We start from the raw sequence: 26265 nt of genomic DNA, 5'->3' as shown, positions 1-26265 counted from the left end.
TGATCTATCGGACATATCCAGAATTTATTAAGAAAAAGAACCTGCCTGGGGAGATAGTGGCGAGATTCTCTAAAAGATCAACAAGAGACGTGGTGCTCAAGACCACAAATGGGACAACCTTAAAAATAAAAGATGAAGAAATTAGAGTCTTAAAGGACATTCCATTCGAAATAAGAAAGAGGACCCAATACAAAAACTTAACCGACTTTTTGCAGAAAAACTCCACCCCCTACAGATGGATAATACCCAAATGACTTCTCTTCAACTACAAAGATAAAAAAGAAAAGATAGACTCTGTTTTTAAAGCGAAGATGTTCTTGGAACAGCAACAAAAACCAGCAACCGAAAAAGATACAGCAGAGGAACAAACTATTGAAGAAGAAACTAGCACACATGAGTCGGAAGTCCTGGAATCTACAGCGAGCAGTAATCCAGAAGAAGACTCTGAATCAGAATTAGGGGCGGCGACCCCAAAAGTCTTGAAAGTCAAATAAAAATTTGATAAGAAGAAAAGTAAAGGGAAGAAACAGATATAACAGAATTGTATCTTAAAAGTCTTATTGTTTGAGATGTACTTACTTGATTCAATTATATATTTACCAGTTTGTAATAGAAGCGGTAGAAAATAGCTATATTCCAAAATTACATTTTTATAGAGAAAGCTTTAACTAAATATGCATATAACCGTTATATATGATCCTTGTATAGCTTATTTTTAGTTTAGTGTTTGTAGTGTTTTTTGTAATGTTTGTAGTAAGAAAATAATAAACTTTTCAAAAAAAAATAAAAGAAGTGTGGCCTGAGGACTTCTTAATCTGAAATCCTGTTATCAGTATCTCTCTGATCCAGTAAAGCATGAAGAAATGTTTCCTACTGGTTTCCTACTGGTATTTGTAATATGTAAGTTAGGCCTTATTTTACCTGTGCTAGCAAGTCTAGTGTCTACAGCAGATGAGCCAAACTGGTGCACAACGAGGAAAGACCAAGATTTTTCTGAATTCATTAGCAAGTCTGACTTTGGGGGCAAATAATCTAAATATGAGCTAGTCCTTGCTGAGCCCATTTAGAAAAAGCATGTTCAACTATGCACTTATGTGCTATGCACTTATGTGTCTGCTTATTGGAGTCCCACACTCACCAGTGCATTTGTATTTGCTTTTGATCACTCTCCATTTAGTTGTATGGGATGTGAAATGGACTTGGCAAGAGAAGTTGCAATAAAAATCTTGCACAGAAATATGCTTCTCAGTGTAGTTCACCCTCTTGGTAGTGGCTTGCATGTGAAAAATTGCAAGGGGGGGAGGAACCTTGTGCCTGGAGAGGGGACCAGCCCTTGGGGGGGGGGCCAACAGACTACCAGGATGGGAAGAATTAGCCACAGCTTTATTGATTACAAGTTTCTCAGGTGTTGGCACAGCATAGACTGGGAACAGTGGGTGTAGCTGACAGCCCAACTGCTGTTAGCACCTTCCTGAACTGCTCTATTGGAGTAACAGAAGGAAGAGGGCTGGTATTACGTCTGGAAGCAGCAAAAACTGCTATTCCTGCCCATTCTCCTCTTCCTGGGAGCATGGTCAGTGCATCAGCGCTGAGGTTGGCTATCATGTACCCTGCCCCCCAGTCCCCTTAAGGGAAATCCCCCTTTTGGTCATGCAGGGAACCCACCCTGCACAACCTGTATTATGTTTCCCAGCCAGTGCCTAAAAGCTACAGGAGGCAAGCAGCTTAGCCTGCCTGGCTCCACTACCAAACTTGCAATACATGTACCAATCCAGTCCTGAGATCTCCAAGCCATACATCACTGCCCTGTGCAGAGTGGTGTACTCCATCCAGTCTGTAAAGACCGCCTTACTTGTGGGAAAGTTCCAAGTGCTCACTCATCCCAACATCATGAGCTAAAACAAAGGCCCAGAGAAAGTTACATGCTGTTAACGGCTACGTAGAATGAGAGCTGGAAGAAAAGCTTGTGGGATAGGGCAGTAAATCTGGGAAAGTGATGAGATTATGGTCTTGGGGTGAAGAGAAGTAATGTATGGGGAAACCGACATATGATAAGTAAGTGTGTAACTGAAATTATATGAGAGATAAGTTGATAGAGGCATGACTGAAAACGGGGGATGAGGCAAACATGGTAGTGAAGGTGTGGGAAGAGGTACAAACAGTAGCTTGCAGGAGAAGGGAAACGTGAAGGGTAAAGACATATAGAGGGAACTGACCAGCACTGGGGAGGGGGGTAAGTGATCAAGATTGGTAAATACACTTACTGGATAGGGCCATGGTGCCTGCTTGTAGTAAGTAATTCATTCCACATCAGCTCCTACATGTCTTGATTCATAGTGCACTTGTCTTGTACCTGTTACATAATTGTAAAAACAGTTATAGTAATGTAAGAGAGACCACTTTTTGTAGCACTAAATTCTTCCCCATATGTGTTCCAAAGAAAGTGGTGTGATGTGGAATGATTTTCAAGGTCACTTTTTTCCTTTGGCAAACTTTCCAAGATTCCTTGGCTGAGTAGGAATTATTTTGTTAAGCGAGATGCTCTTCTTTTAAAGACAGATAATATAAGAGATGTGGAAAACATATTGTGTTTGTATCTTTTTAAAAAAATCTGAGCAGTTGAAAATGAAATTATAACCCTATTATTTCTAAAGGGGGCTACTATTAAAAGAGATGAGCATACCGGAGCGGTTGTTGTGGCTCGGATAATGAATGGAGGAGCGGCAGATAGAAGTGGTAAGAGCTTTTTAAGTGTGTGATTCTATAAATGTAATGACCAGCTGGAGCTCCAAATGAATCTTAAATTGAGCAAAAGCAAGTATTTTCTTCTTTCCAAACAAGCTCAGGCAAAGCCATAGTTGTGGTTAACCCACCCCAGTTTCTGAAGTGTAGATTATACAGTTATCAGAGCGCAGCTCTAATGTGATATTTTTCATATGAGTATATCTGTGCATTCTTTCAGTAGTGAAAGACAAGCTGAGGCCCAAAGGAGTGGTCATTCCACACACACACACACATACACCAAGTGTGAAACAGATCCCTGGGAATAGTTTAGTAATTAACTGCTCACCTGGTTGTTAACCTCAACAGTCAAAATATGTACCATAATTGCCCTATAGCACCAATTGCTGTCATCCTTGAGTAGGTGACTAAGGAAGGTTCCTTGTCCAGTTCCTAGTGATACAGTGTAGCAAAGGTAATATTTTTACCTTTCCCTTCTTGTGCTACTATATTGAGGATTGGGGGGGGGGAGTACATGTTTCATGCCTTCCTACCTTCCTGAGCAGGCCAGTTTCTCCATTCCCTTTTGATTTCAGTATCCCACCGTCTGCATTTTCACAAGGACAAATAGAACACTCAGTCCTCATCAGGCCACTGTCATTTTTTCAAACTTAAGTCATATTCTTCTCTGTACCTTGGGAGTTCGTCCGTTCCCACATTCTGTTTTGCACTCAACCATGACATTTGCTATATGTGAGGAAATGGGGATGTACAGCATGTTGCAGTATATTTCCAAGCCTTAAGAGGAGTAGTTCAGTTAGCCAAGAACAGGAGCATTGTAGAACTATACCGTGTTCTTGTTTAGAATTATGTGGGGGGGTACCTTTACAAAGGGTTAATGTAAAAATGAATACTTTCCCCTCACCCTCTCAGGATAGATGGCCTGCTGTCCTGAAACTTCTTCACGTATGTGGACTTCCCCCAAGTGTGCATTAACCTTTGTCCTTTTATAGTAGGCCCCATTGTGCTGCTTTTGTGATCGGTATGGAGGCAAGGGATTTCTCTGTTAGAGGATAAGATGATTTCAGAATCTAAACTTGAAAAAAGAAGGAAGAAAAGTTTCCTTCTAACATAACAGTCTTTCAGTTTGTATTTTAACACTGAACCTTGAACGCAGGAAGTTTTCCTTTAAAAACAACAACAACAACAAAGTACTTTCTCCCTTCACATTGCTGTATTGGTATTTCAAACTGTCATTCAGGCTGCAGGGCCAGTGCTGCTAAATTTAGTAACAAAAGAGCAGAAGGCAAAAACCCCTATATGTAACTGTTTTTATTCATCACAAATAGATGAGTTGAACAATGTTTACTGAAAAGTGGGACCTTCAGTTTCCTCAGATATTCCTTTGCTATCTTACAGTTGTGGAGTATCAGGAGAAGGCCAGATATTGGATGCTTTTTGCTTAGGCTGAATTGGAAAGAATTTGATTTGAAGGAATTTGGGAATGGACCATATTGTTAAAAATAAAAATGATTCATGTTAAATAATGTTCTGTAGGTCTCATTCATGTTGGTGATGTGCTTAAAGAAGTCAATGGAATTCCTGTGGGTGATAAAAAACCAGAAGAAATTATACAAATTCTGGTAAGTTACAAACAGAATCTTAATTTCAACAGAAAAGTGGATTTTTTACATTCATGGCCTTGAAGAGAACCATATTCATGTTCTCTAATTAGGAACTTTTCCAATTCTTGCCTAGCATTCATATTGCTTATTTGTGCACAGAGAGGTGCTACAGGAAGTTGTGAAAAGTCTCAGTGAAGGTGAAACATACTTTCCTGATGCTTAAACAGCAGGAGGCCAGCAGCACCTATAGTGTGTTTTGAACTGCGCAAATTCCATTGTATGGAAATGTTAAGACACTTCTCAGCACCCTAGACAGATAAATAAGTGCTTAACACTGAAGGAGACAGTTTGCAGGTTTGTTTCTTTGTGTGCGCCTAAGTAGTTCTTTGGTTCCCAGCCAGGAAGTGGAATAAAAGTCTAACTCCTGCTGTTGTGTGTTTTACAAAATTGAACCTGGCTTTAGCATGGTCATTTGAAAGAAATAAAACCAATGGCTTCTATATCCTCTTTTTAAAATGTGCCATGCAGTTTCTTTGAAGACTTGGTATAATTGTGCTATAAATCTGTTGGACTTCTGGGTCATGTTAGAGAGATCCAGACTTCACTAGAAGTATGTGACCTATTAGTAGTTCACCAGTTCTAGTTTGCTGTTATGCTGTGTGTGTGTAAACATCTATATATCAAGCACTCTCCTGACTTATACAGGTTTTATTGGTTGTGCAGCAACATGTCTTCCCTCTTTTTTGCTAGCTCTTTAATAAATAAATTTAAGTTTTAAAATGTTTTTTCTTATATTTTTCAGTCTCAGTCTAAAGGAGCAATTACATTTAAGATTGTACCTAGTATCAAAGAAGAAACCCCATCTAAAGAAGGCAAGGTAGGAACTCCTTTGTTATAAGAAAGGAACTTCCCTTCCATGGGTAAAATTATTATCATTGTCTTTCAGCATATATTTGGCAGGTATGCCAGTAAGCAATAAGGAGTGGGGCTGGGGGTTATATTAAAATATTAATTGTAAAACGCTCTCCTTCCAGATTTTTATGAAAGCTCTGTTTGATTATGAACCCAGTGAGGATAAAGCAATTCCCTGTAAAGAAGCTGGACTTCCATTCAGAAAAGGTGATATTCTTCAGATCATGAGCCAGGATGATGCAACCTGGTGGCAAGCCAAGCTTGAAGGTGATGCCAATCCCAGAGCCGGCCTAATTCCTTCAAAACATTTCCAGGAAAGGTGAGCAGTTACAGCGGAGTTCAAGTTTTTTTCCTGATACTGAAAATGCTATCAGTATGTGCTGAGTATAATTGGTATGTTTGCATTTGCGGCTTACAAGGTCAATAAACTTTCAAATTTTGCCTTGTGGTAAAATGTCTGGGCTTTGGTAAGTGGTTGCCCAAATAGTTTGGATTTCCTTACTTGTCTGGTTAGATTAATAATGACAAAACCTGACAGAATAGTGCTGATCTGGTTTGGTGGAAAAAACAGATGGGAAGTAATACATCATCATCTGTATCTGCATTGATGTACTGTACTATACTATGTAGAAAAAAAGAACTGCAGCTGTTTCTGGAGCACTTACAGGCTTTTTTCTTTAGATTCCAGTATTGTATAGAGCTTGAATAGATTGTATTGTTTCAGGAGGGTTTTTTTTTTTTAAAGGCTGCTATGGAAAAGACTGATACTTGAATTTTTATTAATCCCAAAATAGCAATGAAAATTGTCTTCCTCTAAACTACTTTATAGGAGACTTGCATTGAGAAGATCTGATGTTCAGGTTCAGCCACTGAAAATTTCCAGTCGAAAAGCATGTAAGTCTGTTATCTTGTTGAAGAAAATGCTCTCTTGGTCTCACTTAAAATGTCTTGAATCAGCATGATTTTGAGTTTTTGCTTTTATCTTTGTTGAAAGGCTCAAGTTGGTAGTTAGGACAAGCACTATAACTTCATTAAAGGAAAGTGGTTGGGAGTTCTTTTTGCTGGAACAGAGCCTTGCTCAGAAGGCCTTCATAACAGAAGCAAACTTGAAAGCAAAATAAATACCTGTTCTAATTATTGAAAGTAGTTCACTGGTTGTTATATTCAGAACCTTTCATTTTTTTGTCAAGTGACAGCATTTTTAAAAAGTTATTGCAAACTATAAACCACCACAATATTTGTCTTTCTCCCCAGTATGCTCAGTTACTTAAAGCACTCAAATATAGGTTCTCTTTCTCCATCCAATGAATCATACTTATTCCAGTATTGAATAAATGGTGATCAATGTTTTTGCTAAAACTGATTTGCAACACTTTCTTCCTTTCCCCATAAGTTGTAATTTTATCCATTAACGTAATTTGACATATTCTTTGTAGCCATGCCTTTCTCCCTAGTATAGCTTGGTTTCTCCATTTGTGAATGATCATCGTTCATCTGCAGTTATTAAATTTATTTATGATGAAACTTCTATATTCCTTTTTTATTCTTTCTGAAAAATCACCTAATATTTAAATTGTTGGAGAACATTCACATTTCTGGTTTACCATTTCTGCTATGTCTCTGTGCACTATACTCCAGAATTTCCCTACCATAACACATCCCTACTACATATGAAAGAATGTCCCTTACTCTTTGCTACATTTCCAATATAGTATGTTCTCCTGAGATCTTTGCTAATTATCTGGTATATAAAGCTATGAGGAAAATAATTTATAACAATTTTCCCTGATTCCAATAGTCAATTAATATTCTTTAGTTTCTTTTACTAATTCTACTAAGAGAGGCTCCAGAAGTATTCCCAACTGCAAAATGTCTGATGATTGAATAATTAAGTCTAATGTTGGCATTAACCCCTTTTGTTTCACTGCCTGAATTAACCTCTCAGACTCATTAACCTCTTTTAATACATTACATCTTTGGAGAATAATTTGAATTCCATGCTTAGTGTGGAGGTACTGAAGCATAATTCGTCTAATCTCATGTTTATTTATTTGAAATTTCAAGTGGTAGCTTCTTAATATCACAATAATCTCTCAAAATTGCATGCTTTAAACAGGTGATAAATTGCTTTTCATTCCTATAATTTTGTGGTCATGTTAATTTGTTCTAGTTTCATAAGTCATTAAAGTGAATGTAAATGATCTCTCTACCTGCAATGCTGTGTCAAAATACATACAAAGATGTGTTCTTCCCTACTAACTAAATATCTCATGAAGTAGCATATATTCAAGTGTGTGCTTCTTTAAGAAATCTGATATTTATTATTTTTTCAGATTTTCATTCTGTATCATCATCACCACCACCATAATGCTTTTGAGTGTGCTTGGAGCTTATCAAGGAATATCATGCCTTTATATTAACATCTCTTATTTCTGTTTGCTCAGCCAAACTTAGTTGGTCTTTCTCATTGTACTCTATGGGGATGACTGTACAAACAAGTAGATTAGTTCAAAATATAGTCATTAAAATTATTAATTTACCACAGAAATATTAAAATGCACCAGGAGCATAATGTTCTGCTATGTATCTGAATTAACTGACATTACATCAAAGCAAATTCTTTGAAAGGAAAAATTCTCCTGTCTATTGCATAACCATGCATCAAAAATTAGTATGATGAAGGTCATACATTCTGCTGTCATTTGTAGAATAAGTGTAGTTATACATTCTGCCTGTCATTCTGTAGAATAAGTGTAGTCGTGTTAACTTAAATAAAATTATTGTAATAGCAGAGCTGAAGTTGGGTGGGATAGTGGAGTGGCACTATTTGCATGGGTTTTGGAAAAACTAGTATTGGCCGTCTGCTTGAATATCCTATGGGTAATATGGGAATTACTCTCTTCTTTTAAAAAAATAACAAAATGTGATATGGTAGAATGAAGTAATGGAAGAACAAACTGTGGGAAAAAATGGAAAGGGAAAGAGGATAAATCAAAAAATGTTATGTATTATTCATTAGATGCTTGGAGGCCTTTTAGCCTGAGTTGGATCCAGCCATCTTTTTATTTAATTGCACAGAATTCCTCTTTTTACCATAATAGTCCACATCCCAGATGGCTTTTGACTATGCAGGTCCCATGATTCCCCCAAGACAGACTTCTTGTTCGTTAAAGGGGACTATTCCTTCCATTTGCTCCAACAGAAACTGGTTGGGTCCAACCTTATGTTGTCCATATTTAGCTTTTTCTGGATTATTAAATCTAGTCGAAAGGGATTGTTGGGATGGATCCCATAAACAGCAAATGTTTTATTAAAGGATGGGTCAGTGCATTGACTGAGGCAACTATGAAACTTCTTCTGAAGAAGCAGTGACTAGATAAAAATATTCCACTTTTTTGCAAGGTGCTTAAGCATGTGGTAGCTAGCCAGCTCCAGGGTATCTTGGATGAGTTGGATTTTCAAGTTCCTTTCAATTTCTTTGGACCTGATTTTGGAACTAAAACACTGTGGGCCATCTTTACCAGAAAACAAGCAGAGGGAGCATAATCGTGTTGATTCTTTGGGATCTTGCTGAGGCTTTCAGTACAACTGACCTTGGTAACCTTTTGGGCTAGCTGGCTGGGGTGGAGGCACAGTACTCTGATAGCCAGGTAGGACCAAAACGAAGAGATACCAGGAAGTGATATTGGGAGATAATTATTTGTCTTGTGGCATTTATCTCCAGCATAGTGGGTTTGATGAGGTCAGTGAACTCAGTTCAGATAAGACTAATGCATCATTTGTCAAACAGGATTGCATTTTCCCTAAATAAATAGATTCACCATTTTGTAGTACTGTTAGAGCCAGGTCTGCAGGTAGAAGTGCAGATTTTCTTCGCAATATGTAGTGTAGTTTACCAGCTTCAGTTGGTATACCAACCGCTGTCTATTCCTGAAAAGCAATATATGGCAATCCTTATCCACACTCTGGTAACACCTAAACAAACCACTCTTGCTGATGGGTAGTCATAGATGGGTGCAGTCCAGCTTTTAAATTTACCATCATTGCTGCTGTTCCGTCCTGTCAAAAGCTTTTAAGCATTAACTAGCATTAATTGTGACAATCATATGCCTTTGTGATGCCCAAGTATGGGGGCGGGGGTATGGGACTGCAGGTGGTATCTTTGTCACACCAGTATGAGCAGGTAACAGGTTGAAACTTTCTGGAACTGTGTTTAAGATATAAACAGTTGTCCCATCATTAGGGCCTTGTGCTGTTGGACTTCCCTGTCTTGTCAGTTTGTTGAGGCTTCCCAGAGGCATGTATGAGGGATCAGAACACCCGTTTTCAGTTAGGAGTCCATGTTTTGGTTGTTTGTGTTCAGAGTCTGATTCCTTCCCCTTCCCAGGAAGTGTCTTCCCCTTTCCCAGCCAGTTGGCACAGAGTGGGCTCCTGCAGTGGGAAGAATTAACATAAGAACGTAAGAGAAGCCAATGTTGGATCAGGCCAATGGCCCATCCAGTCCAACACTCTGTCACACAGTGGCCAGAAATAACAGGTGCCATTAGGAGACCCAGCTGTGGGGCCAGGACACTAGAAGCCCTCCCACTGTTGCCCCCCCCCCCAAGCACCAAGAATACAGTGCATCACTTGCCCCAGACTAATAGTTCCTATCTATACCCTATGGCTAATAGCCACTGATAGACCTCTGCTCCATATGTTTATCTAATTCCCTCTTGAAACTGTCCATGCTTGTAGCCGCCGCCACCTCCTCTGGCAGTGAATTCCATGTGTTAATCACTCTTTGGGTGAAGTACTTCCTTTCATCTGTTCTAACCCAACTGCTCAGCAATCTCATTGAGCAGTTTCATTGAGTGCCCACAAGTTCTTGTATTGTGAGAATGGACATGCAAAGTACCAGTGCTTCCTGATGCTTCGCCTTATACAAAGATTGATTTTCCTCAACCATTTTGTTTAGTTTGGACTTCTTTCTTTCATTTGAAAATATTGTTATTGGTTTATTTTAATATAAATGTAAATGGTTTCTATTTATATATGATGTTTGTAAACTGCCTTGAGATCCTGTATTCGTTAAGGAGTGTGGGATATAAACAGTTTTAAATAAGAAATTTTGAGTAACACAAGGAAAGTGCAGATTTAGAGCCAGTGTGGAGTAATTGTTAGAGAGTTGGACAGGGACTCGGGATACCCAGGTTCAAAGCTATACTTGGTTATGCTTCTTATTGGGTGACCTTGGGCCTGTCACCATCTCTCTCAGCTTAACCCACCTTTCAGGGTTGTTCTGAGGATGACATTGGTGGAGAGAGAGAGAGACCATGTATAAGCCTAATGTATTACTCACCAGGAGAGAGACTTCCGCTAGTGATCATTCTCTTTTCCTTCCCATTCCAAAAAATAAAATTAATAAGCCCAATATATTAAAAGTATTCCATGCTGGTTTACAAGCAGGAATAAAAATATATAAGATACTTAAAACATGCTTTTATAGGAGTTATGCCAGTAGATAAGTGGTCATATGCCAGACTGTCAACAACAGTATTTATAGTTCTCCATTTAGATCCTAGTGGGGGGGGGGTGCATGGTTGCTGTGCCGCACATCAGAGTTTCATGATAGAGACACAGGTTGAGACACTCTTTTTCTGGCTCCCTTTCAGGCATCACAGAGCCAGTTAGCAACTGACCCCCTCCATCTGCCTCTTATGGCATCATGTGGTGTAGCTATGTTGATGCATGCTATTCTTTGACATCTCTGTTGGGCCTAGCAGCTGGATATTCCTTCCTGAGAGAGAGACTGAAGTTATAATTCTTGTAACTGTTTAGCTGAACAGTGAACTGTTTTTGTAGCATATAATTTTATTTATTTATTTATTTATTAAATTCAATGTTTAGACCTCCCTCCTCCATAGGGCAGGGCTCTGGGAGTTGTACATCAGAAAAATCATTACATAGTTATTTTTTTTTAAATGTTTTTATTTCATAAAAAAATCCAACACCAACACCACCCATGTGCAACTTCCAGGCATTAGAGACATAAATAAAATTCCATACAGTATTATATCACAATCAATCTCCGTACAACTCTATTCCACTATTAACCTTCCCTCTTAATCTTATAATCAAATTAACCTCTCAATTTCCTATTAACTGACTAATCACCCCAAATTTTTTAAACTTTCCCAAATACCCCGCCATCCTTTTAAACCAGTCCTCCTCTTGGTCCTTAACCTTTGACCCATTCATTCTACGTATCTTCATTGTAAGATACTCTAAAATTATTATATTGTTCATCCTTTCCCTCCAATGATTAATCGTCAGTTCCTCAGCTTCTTTCCATTTCTTTGCAATCACTTGTCTTGCTGCTACTAACATCAAATTTATCCATTTACATTTATTTATTTTTTATTTATCCTTCCATTTATATACCGCTCGAACCCCAAAGGGTCTCTGAGCGGTTTACACACAATTTTGGTTCCTAACTAGGGCCACAATTATAGAGGGGGGTGACTTCCTACCAGCACCCGGCAGCAGGGCTTGTTGTCTGGCTCTTTCCGGCGGCCTTGGATGTCAGCGTTCCACCTCCAATGTCCTGGGGCAGATCTCTTCCGGTCCAGTGGCTTCCTCTGGCTGGCTCATCCGGTGCACGGTCCCGCGACCGCCGCAGCTCCGACCATCGTCCCTTTAGCTCCGTCGTGCTGTGCTGACACGCCACCGCACCTCCGTGACTCCGCCTCTGCCCGATTCTGCCACTCAACGCTCTTTTACCCTTAACTCTATACCCCATTTCTGTATCATCTTAAAATCCTGCTCCTGTATTAACCTAGACGTTGTAACAAAAGGAGGTAATCTGAAAATCCTATCCCACCCCAATCCTATCCTATCCAAAATTTTACCTTGAAGCTCAGTTTCCAAATATTCCTTCAAACTTCTCTCGGTGATTTCCCTATGCCTAATAACACCTTATACAATTTTGAAACTATGTTCGCCTTATCCTTTCCATATTATTTCACCAGTTTTTCAAAGGGAGTAGTAATTCTTTTCCCAATATGATTAATTGGGAAATGAGGAAATCTGACTTTTTTGCAACCAATTCATCTTATTCAAAACAATATTCTCTTCTTCTCTCATCGCGTCTGTTCCCCATATCTTATTCAACTCTTTAATCATAATCTTCTTTAATTTATCCCCTACCTCCTTTGACATTGATCCCCTTAATGGGGTGAATTTATCATAATACCACATTTTGGTAAGAGGTGATATCCCCGGAGTAAGCTCTTTTTTCCACTTCTCCCACACCATATAAGGCCCCAGAAATGTTGATAATTCATCACCTATCTTCTTCTTCCTATTCTTCCTATCAAACAAACTTTCCTTTCCTCCTACCACCTCTAAATTTTCCCGTTCTATCCAACCAAGATCTTCTCCTAACTCTCCCTCCAGCCAAATCATTAGATGCCTTAATTGATATGCATCATAATAATTACTAATATCATTACATAGTTATAATAAAAATGTAAAATCATAAAATAATACAACATAATTACCAGTCAGATGGCGATAAGACTGCCAGAGTGTGCCACTGCCTCGTGTGGGTGGAGGCAAGAGAAGCACGAGTGCCAGCTAGATGGATACTGTCACTGTCCTCAACCAAACCTCTGGCGAAACATCTCTGCCTTACATGATCTGCGGAACTGCATTAAGTTCCGCAGGGCATAAATATCATTTGGCAGAGAGTTCCACCAGGTTGGGGTGAGGGCTGAAAATGCTCCTGTATTTCATGTGGATTTCACAGGATGTGCGTTTCATAGTTTTGCAGGTCATTGTTTTACCAGAATTGGACTATCTGAGCAAAGAATTAAGTAGAATTTTAAAAAGTCATTTACTTGTGTGAATATTTGATGCTTATTCCAACTGGAAACTTCCCAACATGATTTTTGCCATAATGATAGATGCTTTTCTTTACATTGTGGAAACTGAAAGGAAGAAATATCTCATTCACCTGATTGAGAGGGAATATAATTAGCGAGAGGTTTAATAAACTTATATCTAAGAAAAATGAGTTATATCTAAGAAGAGTGAGTTATGTATTTTAAAAATAAATGGTATTAAATCAGACATTCCATATTTTATTTTCACTACAAGAGAGAAGAAATATTTGACTACAGCCAAATATAATTTATGCACTTTCATATTTATATTCTGCCATTGAGAGCTTGGCCATTCAATGGTGTAACCCATTTCATGAAATACTGAGAGTATGTAGATTATAGGAGTTTTTAGTAGGAAATGTTTTTGAGCATTGCACATAATACCAATTTTATGTGTTAGGCAAATTCTGAAGGTAAAATATGTAAGGGTTTTGCAACTTGTTGCAATAACCTTTTCAAGATCTGCAAGCTGTTCACTTTTATGGTATAATAAAATCAAGGCCCAAGAACATTTTTTATGTAAGTCTCTCTTTGTCACTAAGCCAGATGCAAACTTACCATTATTTCAGCGCTGGAGTCTTATTTTGACTTTGAGAGTGACTTGGTTTACTTCTCAATCACTATTCTTAACAAATATGACAGATTTTGTTTTTTGTCTTATGAGCACTTTCTTGTAGAATCTAGGTAGCATGTCTTGGGGCATTTGTTGCTGTAGGCAGAGCATTCTTCTGGAGTTTAGTCTCTTAGCACAACAATTTGATGTTTCATTAGAAGTCTATTGTTGAAATTCAAGCTATTGCACCCCATTTTTAAAATACATTACCACTTTTATTTTGGGAGCAACTGTGGCTCAGTGATGGAGCATCTGCTTGGCATGCAGAAGGTCCTGGGATCAATCACTGACTAGGGGAGTGCATTCTACCCAAGTCAAAAATATTTTAGCTTTTCAAATATATCCAGGGTTTTCCAGGGAAAACTGGGGGGGGGGATTACCAGTAGAACCTCGGCTGTTTGTTGGGCTTCTGCAGTCCCTTTAAACTTTAAAGAGGCTGCAGAAGACAGCCCCCGCTGGCTTGTCTTGGGGCTTGCTGGCTTCTCTTGCAGCCCGGTTTTTAAACCAGGCTGCAAGAGGAACCAGCCTAGGATCAGCCAGGGTGGTGGGAGCTGAGAGCTCCCTTCTGCCTTGGCTTGGCATTGGCTTCTCTTGCAGCCCAGTTTAACCCAGGCTGCAAGAGAAGTCAGCCCAGGATCAGCTGTGCCCATGGGGAGCAGACTGTTCCCCATGGATACAGCTTCTGGTGTGCATTTTTTTTTTCTTCTTGAGTCTATTGGCCCCCCAAAAATCTGGTTTTGGAGTGTGTTGGGGGGGGGGGGGGGAACCCGGTTGTTTTTTCAGTTCAGTATACCCAAATCGAAAAAAGGGGGGAAATGGCACACCCCTATCACTGATATCTCTAGCTTTAAAAAAGGATTCTGAAGTGTTCTCCAGTTGGAGCTTGGCCTCTTCTTTTTTCCACCCTATCCCAACTGCTACATCATTTCCAAATAAGAGAACAATGCCTTCTCACTTTGTGTGTGTGAGTGACTGAGAGAGGTGTAATAGTTAAGGCATGTGCATGTATTTTGTACACAGCTGTCTGTGACACGGCACAAGCTTTGTGTCAGAAATGAGCAGTGATAGTTGCTGTATGGTCCAAGGGGATACGTCATCTGAAATAAAGTTAGCAGCACTTATACAGAGATTGTGGGACAAACAAGCAGGGAACAGTTCAAAGAAAGTATGCGTCATTACCTCACAGGTTTTGCCTGGGGCTGACTGCTGGCCCTGCCCTCTGCTGGGTGAGCCTTAATTATATTAGACTTCTCCTTGCCAGAGGTATGAGCCTTTGGTGTGAGCCAAAGGGCGTGAGCACAAGGGCTCTTTACCTGTGGCTATTCGCCTGTGGGTCTGTCCTGGGGGCCCCATAGAAGGCTGAGTAGTTCTTATACTCTGTAGTTAGTTTTTGCTTCTGCAGACCCTTCACGCATTGTCTTGAGAGGCAGTTCGGCAGGGAAGTTATCAAAGAAGTGTCAGTTAAACTGAACTAATTTTGAAATGGATTGCAACAGCATGGCTGGTGAGGAAGCTGAGGCAGTGACATACAAAGTCTGTGGCATGTTCATATTCTTATCTGATGGTGACAGCAATTAACTTGCAGCAAGTGTAAGTTGGTAGCTGTATTGGGGGAGAAGATACAGGGACTTGAGGCATGCTTGGCCACACTCCAGTTTAAAAGGGAAGGTGAAGAGGTCATGGACAGAACACATGAAGCACTCCTGAGAGGGCAACAGGAGGAGGAGGGAAAGGTATCTCAGCAACTGGAGGAGCACCCGACACAGGAGGAGGGCACATGGAAGAATGTAACCCACAGGAGCAGGAAGATCAAGAGACATTCTGAGGCTCTGTTACTAAACAATTGGTTCCTGGATCTCCCCACAGATATTGATTCTGAACCACTGGAACAAGGGCTGCACCCCCAGCCTCCACACACCTTGAAGAAAATTTCTGAGACCCTTATGAATGAGAGGACTCAAGTCTCTGCTTCCCAATATAGGAGAAGGCATGTGTTGGTAATTGGGGATTCCCTACTGAGAGGGGTAGAAGCTAAAGCGTGCCGACTGGACTTGTCGTCTCAAGAGGTATGCTGTCACTGGGTGCACACATCCAGGATGTGATGGAAAGGGTAGGAAGACTCATCAAGCCCACTGATTATTATCTCTTCTTGCTCATCCATGTGGGAACAAATGATACAGACTGGCACAGTCCAGAACATATTTAAAAAAGGCTATGTGGCTCTGGGTAAAAAGGTGAAGAAATTGGGAGCGCAGGTTGAATTCTCATCAGTTCTTCCTGTCGAAGGCCGTGGCTTAGGAAGTGAAAGAAGAATACTGCAGATCAATGATTGGCTACGTAGATGGTGTCATCAGAAAAGGTTCAGAGTTTTGGACCATGGCTTATACTTTCGAGATGAAGCTCTTCTATCGGGCAATGGTTTGCACCTCAAGAAGGTAGGAAAAAATGTCTTTGGAAACTGGCTTGCAAACCTAATAAGGAGAGCTTTAAACTAAATCCTGTGGGGGAGTGAGACAAAAATGATTGGATTAACTTGGAAGATTTAAGATGTTTAAAGTTGGAAGGGCATGACTTATATATGGTACGTTTGGAATGAAAAGGATAAGATCCACTCAAATTTTCAGAATCATATGGTAAGAGGATCATTAATAAAAGTATGGAACGTAATTAAACAGAGATATTACAGAAAAATCCCTAGATGGGTCTCACATACGATACATTATTAGACAAGAACAACAAACTTAAATCAGAGAACAACCTTTGTTCACAACATAATATACTTGGAGGGAAAGTGTACAATTAAAATCCAGACATACCAAAGACATAATTCAGGGCTTTGAGGATAATAAAAATGTACTGGACAAGATTTGGCTCTCATCTAATGATAAAATGATTCAGAAGATGTACAATCTATTAATAGAAGACTATATGGAAGATGAAATTGTTAAACCTGTAATGACTTTATGGATGAAAGACTTGGGACATACTATTAAAATAGAAAAGTGGTCTAAAATATGGAAATCAACTAAACTAATGAGAGCCATTTCATATAAAGAAAATATCATGAAAGTGCTCCACAGATGGTATTGGCCACCAGAAAAAATAACAAAGTGTTATGCGAATACCTCAAACAATGTTGGAAGTCCAAGATTAATATAGGTTTGTGTTATCATATGTGGTGGCAGTGTGAAAAAAATCAAAAATTTTGGGAGAAAATACAGAGAATAATCTGGGAAATTATGGATATTTATTCATTCTTACATCCAGAAATATACTTGTTGAATATGATACCAGAAAGTCTTAACTATTGTGATGCCTATCTAGTGATACTTATAATAACGTCTGCGAGAATACTTTTGGCCAAATATTGGAAATCAGAAAAAAAAACCAGTAGGGAAGGGATAAGTTCGAAACTGTTAAATTTAGCAGAAATGGACAAATTAAATTTGTTAATTCAGGGAAAAGAAGAACAATTCTTCTTGAAAAGATGGTCGAGATTATATAAATGGATAAATAATAATGATTAAGAACAGACTCAATGTAAAGTGTGTAATGATTGATAATTTGTTTGTGTATCAAAAATATATAAATAAATATGGGGGGGAATGCAAAGCCAATAACTGGAGATAAGAACTCTAAAGTTTTGCGGGGAGTGGCATGCATGCTGGATAACATTAACTCACATGTAAGTACAGAAATGAAAACCTCAGGGTGCATAAAACATGGATTCCGATGTCTCTACACTAATGCACAGAGTATGGGAAACAAGCAGGAGGAATTTGAAGTCCTAATACAGGAAGGGGACTATGACCTAATAGGCATTATGGAAACTTGGTGGGATGAATATTGGAATATTAGGATTGATGGGTATAATTTATTTAAAAGGGCGGAGGAGTTGCATTATATGTAGAGGTATATACTTGTGAGGAAATATATGAATCTGAGCATGAAAGTCTAGTTGAGAGTCTCTGGGTACAAATAAAAGGAGTAAGAAATAATACTGATATCATGGTGGGGGTCTGCTATAGACCACCAAGCCAGGCAGAAGATTTGGATGAGACAGTCTTAAAACAGATTACAAAATTCTCAAGGAGACGGGACATGGTGGTCACGGGAGATTTTAATTACCCAGATATCTGTTGGGAGTCCACCTCTGCTAAAAATGAAAGGTCCAATAAATTCCTGACTTGTCTTGCTGACAACTTCATTTTCCAGAAAGTGGAGAGGGAAATAAAGGGATCTGCTATCTTTGACTTGATTCTTACCAACAGGGAAGAACTAGTTGACAAGGTGAAAATAGTGGGCACCCTGAGTAATAGTGACCATGTAATTTTGGAATGTACAGTCTTGAGGAAGGTAAAAGCTATACATAGTCAGACATATAGGTTGGGCTTCAGGAAAGCAAATTTTGACAAACTTAAAGTTATGTTGGGAAGACTCCCTTGGTCAGAAATACTTCAGGAGAAGGGAGTTCAAGAGGGATGAGAGTTTCTTAAAAGAGAAATACTGAAGGCACAACCAAACAATTCCTATGAGAAGGAAGAATGGGAGGAGCCAGAAGAAGAAGAAGAGATTGGATTTATACCCCGCCCTTCACTCGTAGTCTCAGAGCGGCTTAAAGACTCCTTTCCCTTCCCTTCCCCACAACAGACACCCTGTGAGGTAGGTGGGGCTGAGAGAGCTCTTTCAAGAACTGCCCTTTCAAGGACAGCTCTTGTCATAACTATGGCTTGCCCAAGGTCATCCAGAAGCTGCAAGTGGAGTAGTGGGGAATCAAATCCGGTTCTCCCAGATTAGAGTCCGCACACTTAACCACTACACCAAGGTGGCTATATAGACAGCTTTCTAAAGACTTGAGAAATAAAAAAGACTCATTCAGAAAGTGGAAGGAGTGCCTTATAACCAAGGATGACTATAAACAAATAACACAGTGCTTGTAGCGAGAGAGAGAGTTAGGAAAGCGAAAGCTCAGTATGAGCTTAGGCTAGCGAGAGATGCTAAAAACAACAAAAAAGGGTTCTTATGTTCAAAGTAAGACAAAGAGCAAGGACATTGTGGGGACAGGAAAGTGAAATTGTAACAGGTGATGAAGAGAGGGCACAACTGCTCAATTCCTACTTTTCCTCAGTCTTCTCTTGCAAGGGAAATGGCGCTCAATATGCCAAAAACAGAACACATGATAAGGGAAGGGAGTTGCAGCCTAGGATTGACATAGGGGTAGTATTTATTCGATTTGTTCGATAGTACACAAACACCTAGTTTCTTTAAATGAAGCTAAGTCCTTGGGGCCAGATGAGCTGCATCCAGTGGTATTGTAAGAATTTGTGGATGTAATTTCTGAGCCTCTGTCCATTATTTTTGAGAATTCTTGGAGAACAGGTGAAGTGCCAGAAGGCAGGCAAATGTTGTCCCCATCTTCAAGAAGGGGAAAAAGGAGGATCCAATTAACTATTGACCTGTCAGCTTGACATCTATACTTGGGAAAGTTTTAGAACACATAATCAAACAGACAGTCTTTAAGCATTTAGAAAGGACAGCTGTGATTACGAAGAGTCAGCATGGGTTTCTCAAGTCATGTCAGACTAACCTTATCTCTTTTTTTGAGAAAGTTACTACCTTGCTGGATCAGGGGAATGCTGTAGACTTAGTTTATCTAGATTTCAGTAAGGCTTTTGATAAGGTTCCACATAATATTCTTGTTAACAAATTGAAAAATATGGTTTGGATCCTATGACTGTTAGGTGGATCTGTAACTGGTTGACAGATCGCGCCCAAAGAGTGCGTGTGAATGGTTCCTCATCTTCTTGGAGAGGAGTGACAAGTGAAGTGCCTCAAGGATCTGTCCTCGGATCTGTTTCATTCAACATCTTTATCAATGATTTGGATGAAGGGATAGAGGGAATGCTTATTAAATTTGCAGATGATACTAAATTGGTATTTTCTACCATATTGGTAGCAAATATGGTAGAAGACAGAGTGACAGGCTACAAAACTGAGCTAAAACAAATAAAATGAATTTCAAACAGGTTCAATGTAAAGTTCTGCATTTAGGTAGGAAAAATCAAATGCATAATTATAGGTTGGGGGAAACCTGTCTTGGCAGTAGTATGTGTGAAAAGGATCTTGGGGTCTTAGTAGACCATACACTGAACATGAGTCATCAGTGTGATGCGGTTGAAAAAAAGGCTAATGAGATTTTGGGCTGCATCAACAGAAGTATTGTGTCCAGATCACATGAAGTGATGATACCACTTTACTCTGCTCCGGTTAGACCTCACCTAGAGTATTGTGTTCAGTTTTGGGCACCACAATTTAAGAAGGATATAGATAAGCTGGAACTTGTCCAGAGGAGAGCAACGAAGATGGTGAGGGGTCTGGAGACCAAGTCTTATGAGGAAAGCTTGAAAGAGCTAGGTATGTTTAACCTGGAGAGGAGATGACTAAGAGGTGATATGATAACCATCTTCAAGTACTTGAAGGGCTGTCATATAGAATTGTTTTCTGTTGCCCCAGAAGGTCAGACCAGAATCAACAGGTTGAAATTAAATCAGAAGAGATTTTGGCTAAACATTAGGAAGAACTTCCTGACATAGTAGTTCCTCAGTGAAACAGGCTTCCTCGGGAGGTGGTGGGCTCTCCTTCTTTGGAGGTTTTCAAACAGAGGCTAGATGGCCATCTGACAGCAATGTGGATTCTGTGAACTTAAGCAAATCATGAGAAGGAAGACAGGAAGGGCTGCCTCAGTGCTTAGTTCTTGTGACCCTTTTTTACACACCCAAGGAAGTGCTGATTGCCACTTTGGGGTCAGGAAGCAATTTTTCTCCAGGCTGGTTTGGCCAGGGATCCTGGAGGTTTTTTGTCATCTTCTGGGCATGGAGGTATTTGTGAATGTCCTGCCTTGTGCAGGGGGCTGGACTAGATGACCCTGGAGGTCCCTTCCAACTCTATGATTCTAGGTGGTGAACAAAGGAAAAGGCCGGGCAAGAACTTTGAAGATGGCACAACAATGCATAGAAAAGTCACATTAATCTTGGTGTAAAAATATATTTGACGTTATTCCTTCTGGAATAGTCAATACAATTTGAATATTTAGTGTTATTTTTTCTGTGGATAAACTAAATTATGTAAAGGCCACTACAGACAAGACTGTTCCCTAACCATTGTCTAGGAATCTATGGGGTTGTATGACTCAATTTCCTCCTCCTTTCTTGGTTTGTTTTTAATGTCTTGACAGCACAAGCTGTGGTTGATACTAACTAGAGGAGCTTGTAATGAGGGTTTGAAGTTGGTTACAGTTCTAGATTACAAACAAACTTTGGTTTGCCTTAACTATGATTAAGGTCAGCACAGATATAATGGTGAAGGGAAGAAGAGGGATTCATGCCCAAGGGCAGAAGAAGCTAAACGGGGAACAGGATTCTTTGGCTCCTGTCCTGTACTGTAATTAAAAAGTGGGAAGCATTGACTCTGCACCAGCCTTTGGAGACATACAGTCGTCTGTTTTAAAAGGGTAGGTTCTGTTAATCTCCCCTAACAAATGGGTCGAGACTGTTTTCCACAAGTGCCCTTCTTGTACATACATACACATTGTAGTTTGTACTACTGCAAAGGATGATCTGTATGTTCTTTATGGTGCTTTGGAACTATATGTTTTTCCAGTTTTGTTAAGTGTTGAAAATAATGTTTTAAAGCATAAATTATGTCTGCTTGTTTTTTGGCTGTTCTAAGCTGAGGAAGCAGTTGATTGTGGTAGGTGTTTTTCCCCTAAGTTTTTTAACTTTTAATTGTTCCACTGTGTCTTCAGTCCATGTAATCACTCTGCCTCCTATTTTTCCCTTTTGTGCTTCTCAGAGGAAATTGAAGGTACATGTACAAGTTTCCCTGCATAGACCAGTCACTTTATTCACCAAACATCCAGATGCAGCTGGATTTCAGAGATGGGTTGTCAGATAGATTGAGCCTAGGCCATCTCAGCTCTAGAAGCAATTATAACTATAACTACAGATAATAAAGTACATTAAGTAGTAATATTCAGTGATTCAATTACTGCTACTTAGTTCTGATCCCAAGAATCATGGTAGTAAAAGTCCCTGGGCAAGCTGCTGTGCCCACAGAGAAATAGTTCCATTGCATTTAGCGAAGGCATGGAGTTCAATGTACATTCTCCCGTTGTCAGAAGTGAGCTGCAATGCTAACACACCTTTCTTAGAAGTAAGCCCGTTGAATAAAGCATACTAATGAACAGACCAACTGAAGATTTTGATTCCCCCACCATAACCTGTTCTGCTGTTTATCATTTTTAATAATCTAGAAAGCTGTACCTTGTTTTATCAAAGGACTTCTGGCACATTAAAATATAAGAACTGTATAAACAAAAGGACTGTAGTCATAAAAAACCTTTCTGTCTGATCCATTGAGCCAATGCAAAAACTCTTAAATTTCTTTGTAAATATGGTTCTCTGCCTATCTGTTTCAGCTGTCATTTACCTTGTAATATAAAGTAGAATTTTTCTTTAAAAATACTTTTTTATTTGCTGTCATGCAGAAGGCAATAAAAAGGTGAAAAGATAAGTATGCATGCGGCTGTGTTCTAGGATCTCTTGCTGAACTGTAGAACAATACATTGGTTTATTTCTAGGCAGTGGCATATCAAAGGCTTTTTATGCTATGCTTTTTACAATTGTCATTTTAAGTAACTCTTCTTTTTGCATTTATGGCTGGGCTTCTAACTATTCTGCTTTATTTCTTGGCTTTTGTTCTGTATGCTTTTACACTTCATCCAGAAGAAGCTGAATGTGCTGGTTACAACAGTGGAGTCCTTATAGGTGAGCAGTTGCTTACAAAATACTTTCTTTCTCAGCTTTTTCCTGGATGGGCTACAGAGTTTGCAGGTAATAAATGGGCATGTTTGCATGTTGTGGGTCTGTTAATCTTTTTTTAAAAATGGCTCACTGGATTTGACACAAAGGATTTGCTTACTATCTGTGTAATATATTATGCTAACATAGAAACAGAGAAAATATAAAAACGGTGCCTTGATTGAGGGAAAAGTTGCTGAGAAATATTCTTTCTAAAGCAATTGGTAACCCACTAGTTACTAATAAAAATACTAGGCTGACTATGTTCAGCCTGTGTTAGTGCTAAATGGCTTCTAAGATATTTGTCTTCAACAGTTTCATTAGAACCATAAGAGGGTCTTTACCAGTAACACCACCACCATTTTGTTTTGTTTGGTCAGGACTTTTGTTTAAAAAAACACCTTTGAGGGGATTAGAGAGAGAGAGAGAGAGAGAGAGAGAGAGAGATTAAATAACAAAAAATTGCTCTCGTGACAGTTTTAGTAGAAGGGAAAAAGGGTGTTCCACTTTTCTCAACTGTTCCAGAAAACTGCATCTTTCAATAATCCCTCTTCCATATGGCTATTAATGGTACTAACTTTCTAGAGAGAAGAGGAAGAATGACAGGGTATATAATAACAATTAAGTTGGTCACATGTTTCAGTTTGATGCAGAAGAGAGAGGTCCTGGTCTGGAAAAAAACAGTATTCTTTGTGGGGAGATTCTGGAAGCTTGGGAGGGAATTATTGTCATTGAGTTTTGATGATATTATCTTGAACTGGCTCGTCATTGCACAAATTTGTCTAAATGTTTCACTGGTAATGTAGGGATGGGCATGAACTGGTTCATGAGCCAAACTTCGGCACAAACCTGGCCCGTTTCAGAGCCCCCAAACCAATGTTTGGGGAGAAGGCGCTTTCCCTGAACATTTACCAGACTTTTGTCCAATTCACGGATCCACAGCTCTCCTGTTAGGTTTAAATGGCTGCAAGCCATTTCACCAGTCAGTTTCACTCCCCCCCCCCCTCCAAGCCATTTCATCCTGTCAGCTGACAGGTGCATCCACCCTGCTGTTAAACTGAAATGACTTCCATCTGTTTAAACCTAACAGCGGGGCATGTCTGCCTGTCAGCTCTTAAGTTTAAATGGCTGTGAGCCATTAAACCCGTCAGTTTCACTCCTGTTTCTTCAAAGCGGAGGGAAGTGAAATGGATGGGTTAAACCAGGGGTGGCCAAACTTGCTTAATGTAAGAGAAAGTAGATGGGAGCCCAAGGAGAAGTATATTTCACTAGATGTATTTAGCAGAAGCTAAAAATTGGGGGCGTGGTGGCTCAGAGGTTAAGACGCTGAGCTGCAGACCAGAAGGTCAGTCGCTCAGCAGTTCGAGACCCTAGTGCCACATGACGGAGTGAGTTCCCATCCCTGGCCCCAACTCCTGCCAACCTGGCAGTTCGAAAGCAAGAAATTGCAAGTAGATAAATAGGTACTGCTTCGGTGGGAAGGTAAAACTGCGTTCTGTGTGCCTCGGCATTTTGTCATGCCAGCCACATGACCACAGATAAATCTTTGGACAATGCTGGCTCTTCAGCTTGGAAACGGAGATGAGCATCGCCCCCTAGAGTCGAATTCGACTAGCTTTCAAGCAAGGGAAACCTTTACCTTTACTAAATATTGGGAATGGTGGAGCTTGTGGAGATGTTCCAGCTGTGGTGGCATTTTTTTGCCTTATGACAGAAGACAGCTGTTCTCAGCGTACATAACTTTATAACTGCCCTCAAGCTTTTGAGTATCATAGACTATAAACCTAAATTATATGTTTAAAAGAGTTGTTTTGTTCTTCAAAATAGAATTCATAACAGTAAATTAATATAGAAAAAAATTGGAATAAGGAGCTGTGAGACTATCAAACACTTTACAGATGTCAGAAATTATTTAGCTAATGACATTTAGACCATAGATTGGACATTTAGTGGGTTAGTGCAAAGGGAGGAAGGAAATCCGCTATTCTTCTCTTTGCTTTCCTGCTCCACTTGTCAATACCATTCTGCAAACCTTCTCTGTGGAGATGGACTTTCAGTTCTCCTCCAAGAGGTTTGTCATCATCCTGGCCAGTTGGTTTCTCTCCCTTGGCTAATCATACTCAGACAAGAACTATTCTACTGTGAACAAAGAGATTAATGACTAACTATTTCCAACAACCATGGCTGTTCCCTATATCATCATTTTCAGTGAAAACGAAGAGGCCCATGCTTAGCCTGTAAAACCACAGTCTAATCCATCCTAATCCATCCTATTTGAAGAAAATATCCATCACTTGTGAGTGCTGGTTAAGAGAGGCATGCATGTAACGGATTGGAGCCTGCAGATCCATTTTGCTGGGGGAAGGTGCTGCTGTTAGCAGAATGGATCCAGAAGATCCAATCCGTTGGTTGCTGCCCTCAGCCAGGCCATTTGTAACCCATACAGAGAAGTTTTCTAAGTAGTGCATTTGTAGTACATGGGTATAAACTTGTTAAACCTCCATACCTTTTACCTCTTAATGGATTTTTCTGTTTTTCCTGTACCTGTAATCGTCCTAGTTATTTTCGTGTATTTACAGTGATATGGAATTTAATGTTTTGCCTAAGATTTCCCAAAACAGTCCGGGAGACAATTTTCCATTGATGAAAGAGAAAATGGTCAAAATAGATGCACGAATAGCTCTAACAAGAAAACTTCTGCACAGCATCCATCTGTAGCAAGTTAATTTCTGAACTGCTTTAGCAGCAATGGAAACGAATGAGACACTATAAACTTGGCCTCTAATCGACATTTCAAGGTCTTTTGTTAGTGAGGTTTCTAAATACCAAAAGGCTTATTTCATTGTAACTTCAGTTATTGCATAGTTATTAGAGTGTTCAGCTGGAACTAGAGAGACCTAAGGTTCTAATGTGCAGTCACCATGAAACTTATTGAGTCATGACACATGCTGTTTACCATGCGGTGGTGGTGGAAAATGCTGTCAAGTTGTAGCCAACTTATGGTGACCACATAGGGTTTTCAAGGCCAGAGATGTTCAGGGGTGGTTTGACATGCCTGCCTGTGCAAAGCCTGGAATTCCTTGGTGGTCTCCCATCCAAAAACTAATCAGGGCTGACTGTATAGTTTCAAAATCTGACAAGATCAGGTTAGCCTGGGACATCCAGATCAGAGCAACACTTACCTTGTAGTGAAGATGAAATGGGATAATCTCTGTATATACCATTCTGAGCTCCTTGGGGAAAGATAGTTTCAGATGGTAGCTGTGTTTGTCAGCAGTGAAACAGCTAGATTCAAGTCCAGTAGCACCTGAGAGACCAACAAGATTTTTGGGGTATAAGCTTTCGAGAATCAAAGCTCCCTTTGTCAGATATCTGACTAAGGGAACTTTGATCTTGGGGAAAGCGTAATGTAAAGAGTAATGTTATAGGTTATACATTTGTTATACATTTTAAGTCACTTCTACAGTAGTGAAATGGTTTTGATATGGAGTAGAATCCTGGAAATAGTATACCATTCCAGTCCAGGGCAGACGAAATACTGTACGAAATTAACAGTGAAATCGTATGTAGAGTTACTCTAAATCTATTTAAATGAGTGAACTTAGACTTGC

At 39.6% G+C, this 26265-nt stretch overlaps 1 protein-coding gene across 1 annotated transcript in view; it reads left to right on the top strand.

Annotated features, from left to right (window-relative positions):
* MPP7 (membrane protein, palmitoylated 7) overlaps nucleotides 1-26265 on the top strand; it is a 149655-nt gene that overhangs the window by 98438 nt on the left and 24952 nt on the right. The window contains exons 7-11 of the mRNA XM_015421412.1: nucleotides 2655-2736; nucleotides 4279-4364; nucleotides 5149-5223; nucleotides 5381-5577; nucleotides 6088-6152. Coding sequence (XP_015276898.1) covers nucleotides 2655-2736; nucleotides 4279-4364; nucleotides 5149-5223; nucleotides 5381-5577; nucleotides 6088-6152 — 505 coding nt within the window. The remainder of the gene's footprint in view (nucleotides 1-2654; nucleotides 2737-4278; nucleotides 4365-5148; nucleotides 5224-5380; nucleotides 5578-6087; nucleotides 6153-26265) is intronic.

The sequence above is a fragment of the Gekko japonicus genome, unplaced genomic scaffold, assembly GCF_001447785.1.
Source record: "Gekko japonicus isolate JY-2015 unplaced genomic scaffold, Gekko_japonicus_V1.1 scaffold725, whole genome shotgun sequence".
Taxonomy (NCBI): Eukaryota; Metazoa; Chordata; class Lepidosauria; order Squamata; family Gekkonidae; genus Gekko; species Gekko japonicus.
The sequence above is the reverse complement of the archived record's forward strand: the minus strand, read 5'-3'. Positions and strand labels throughout refer to the sequence as shown.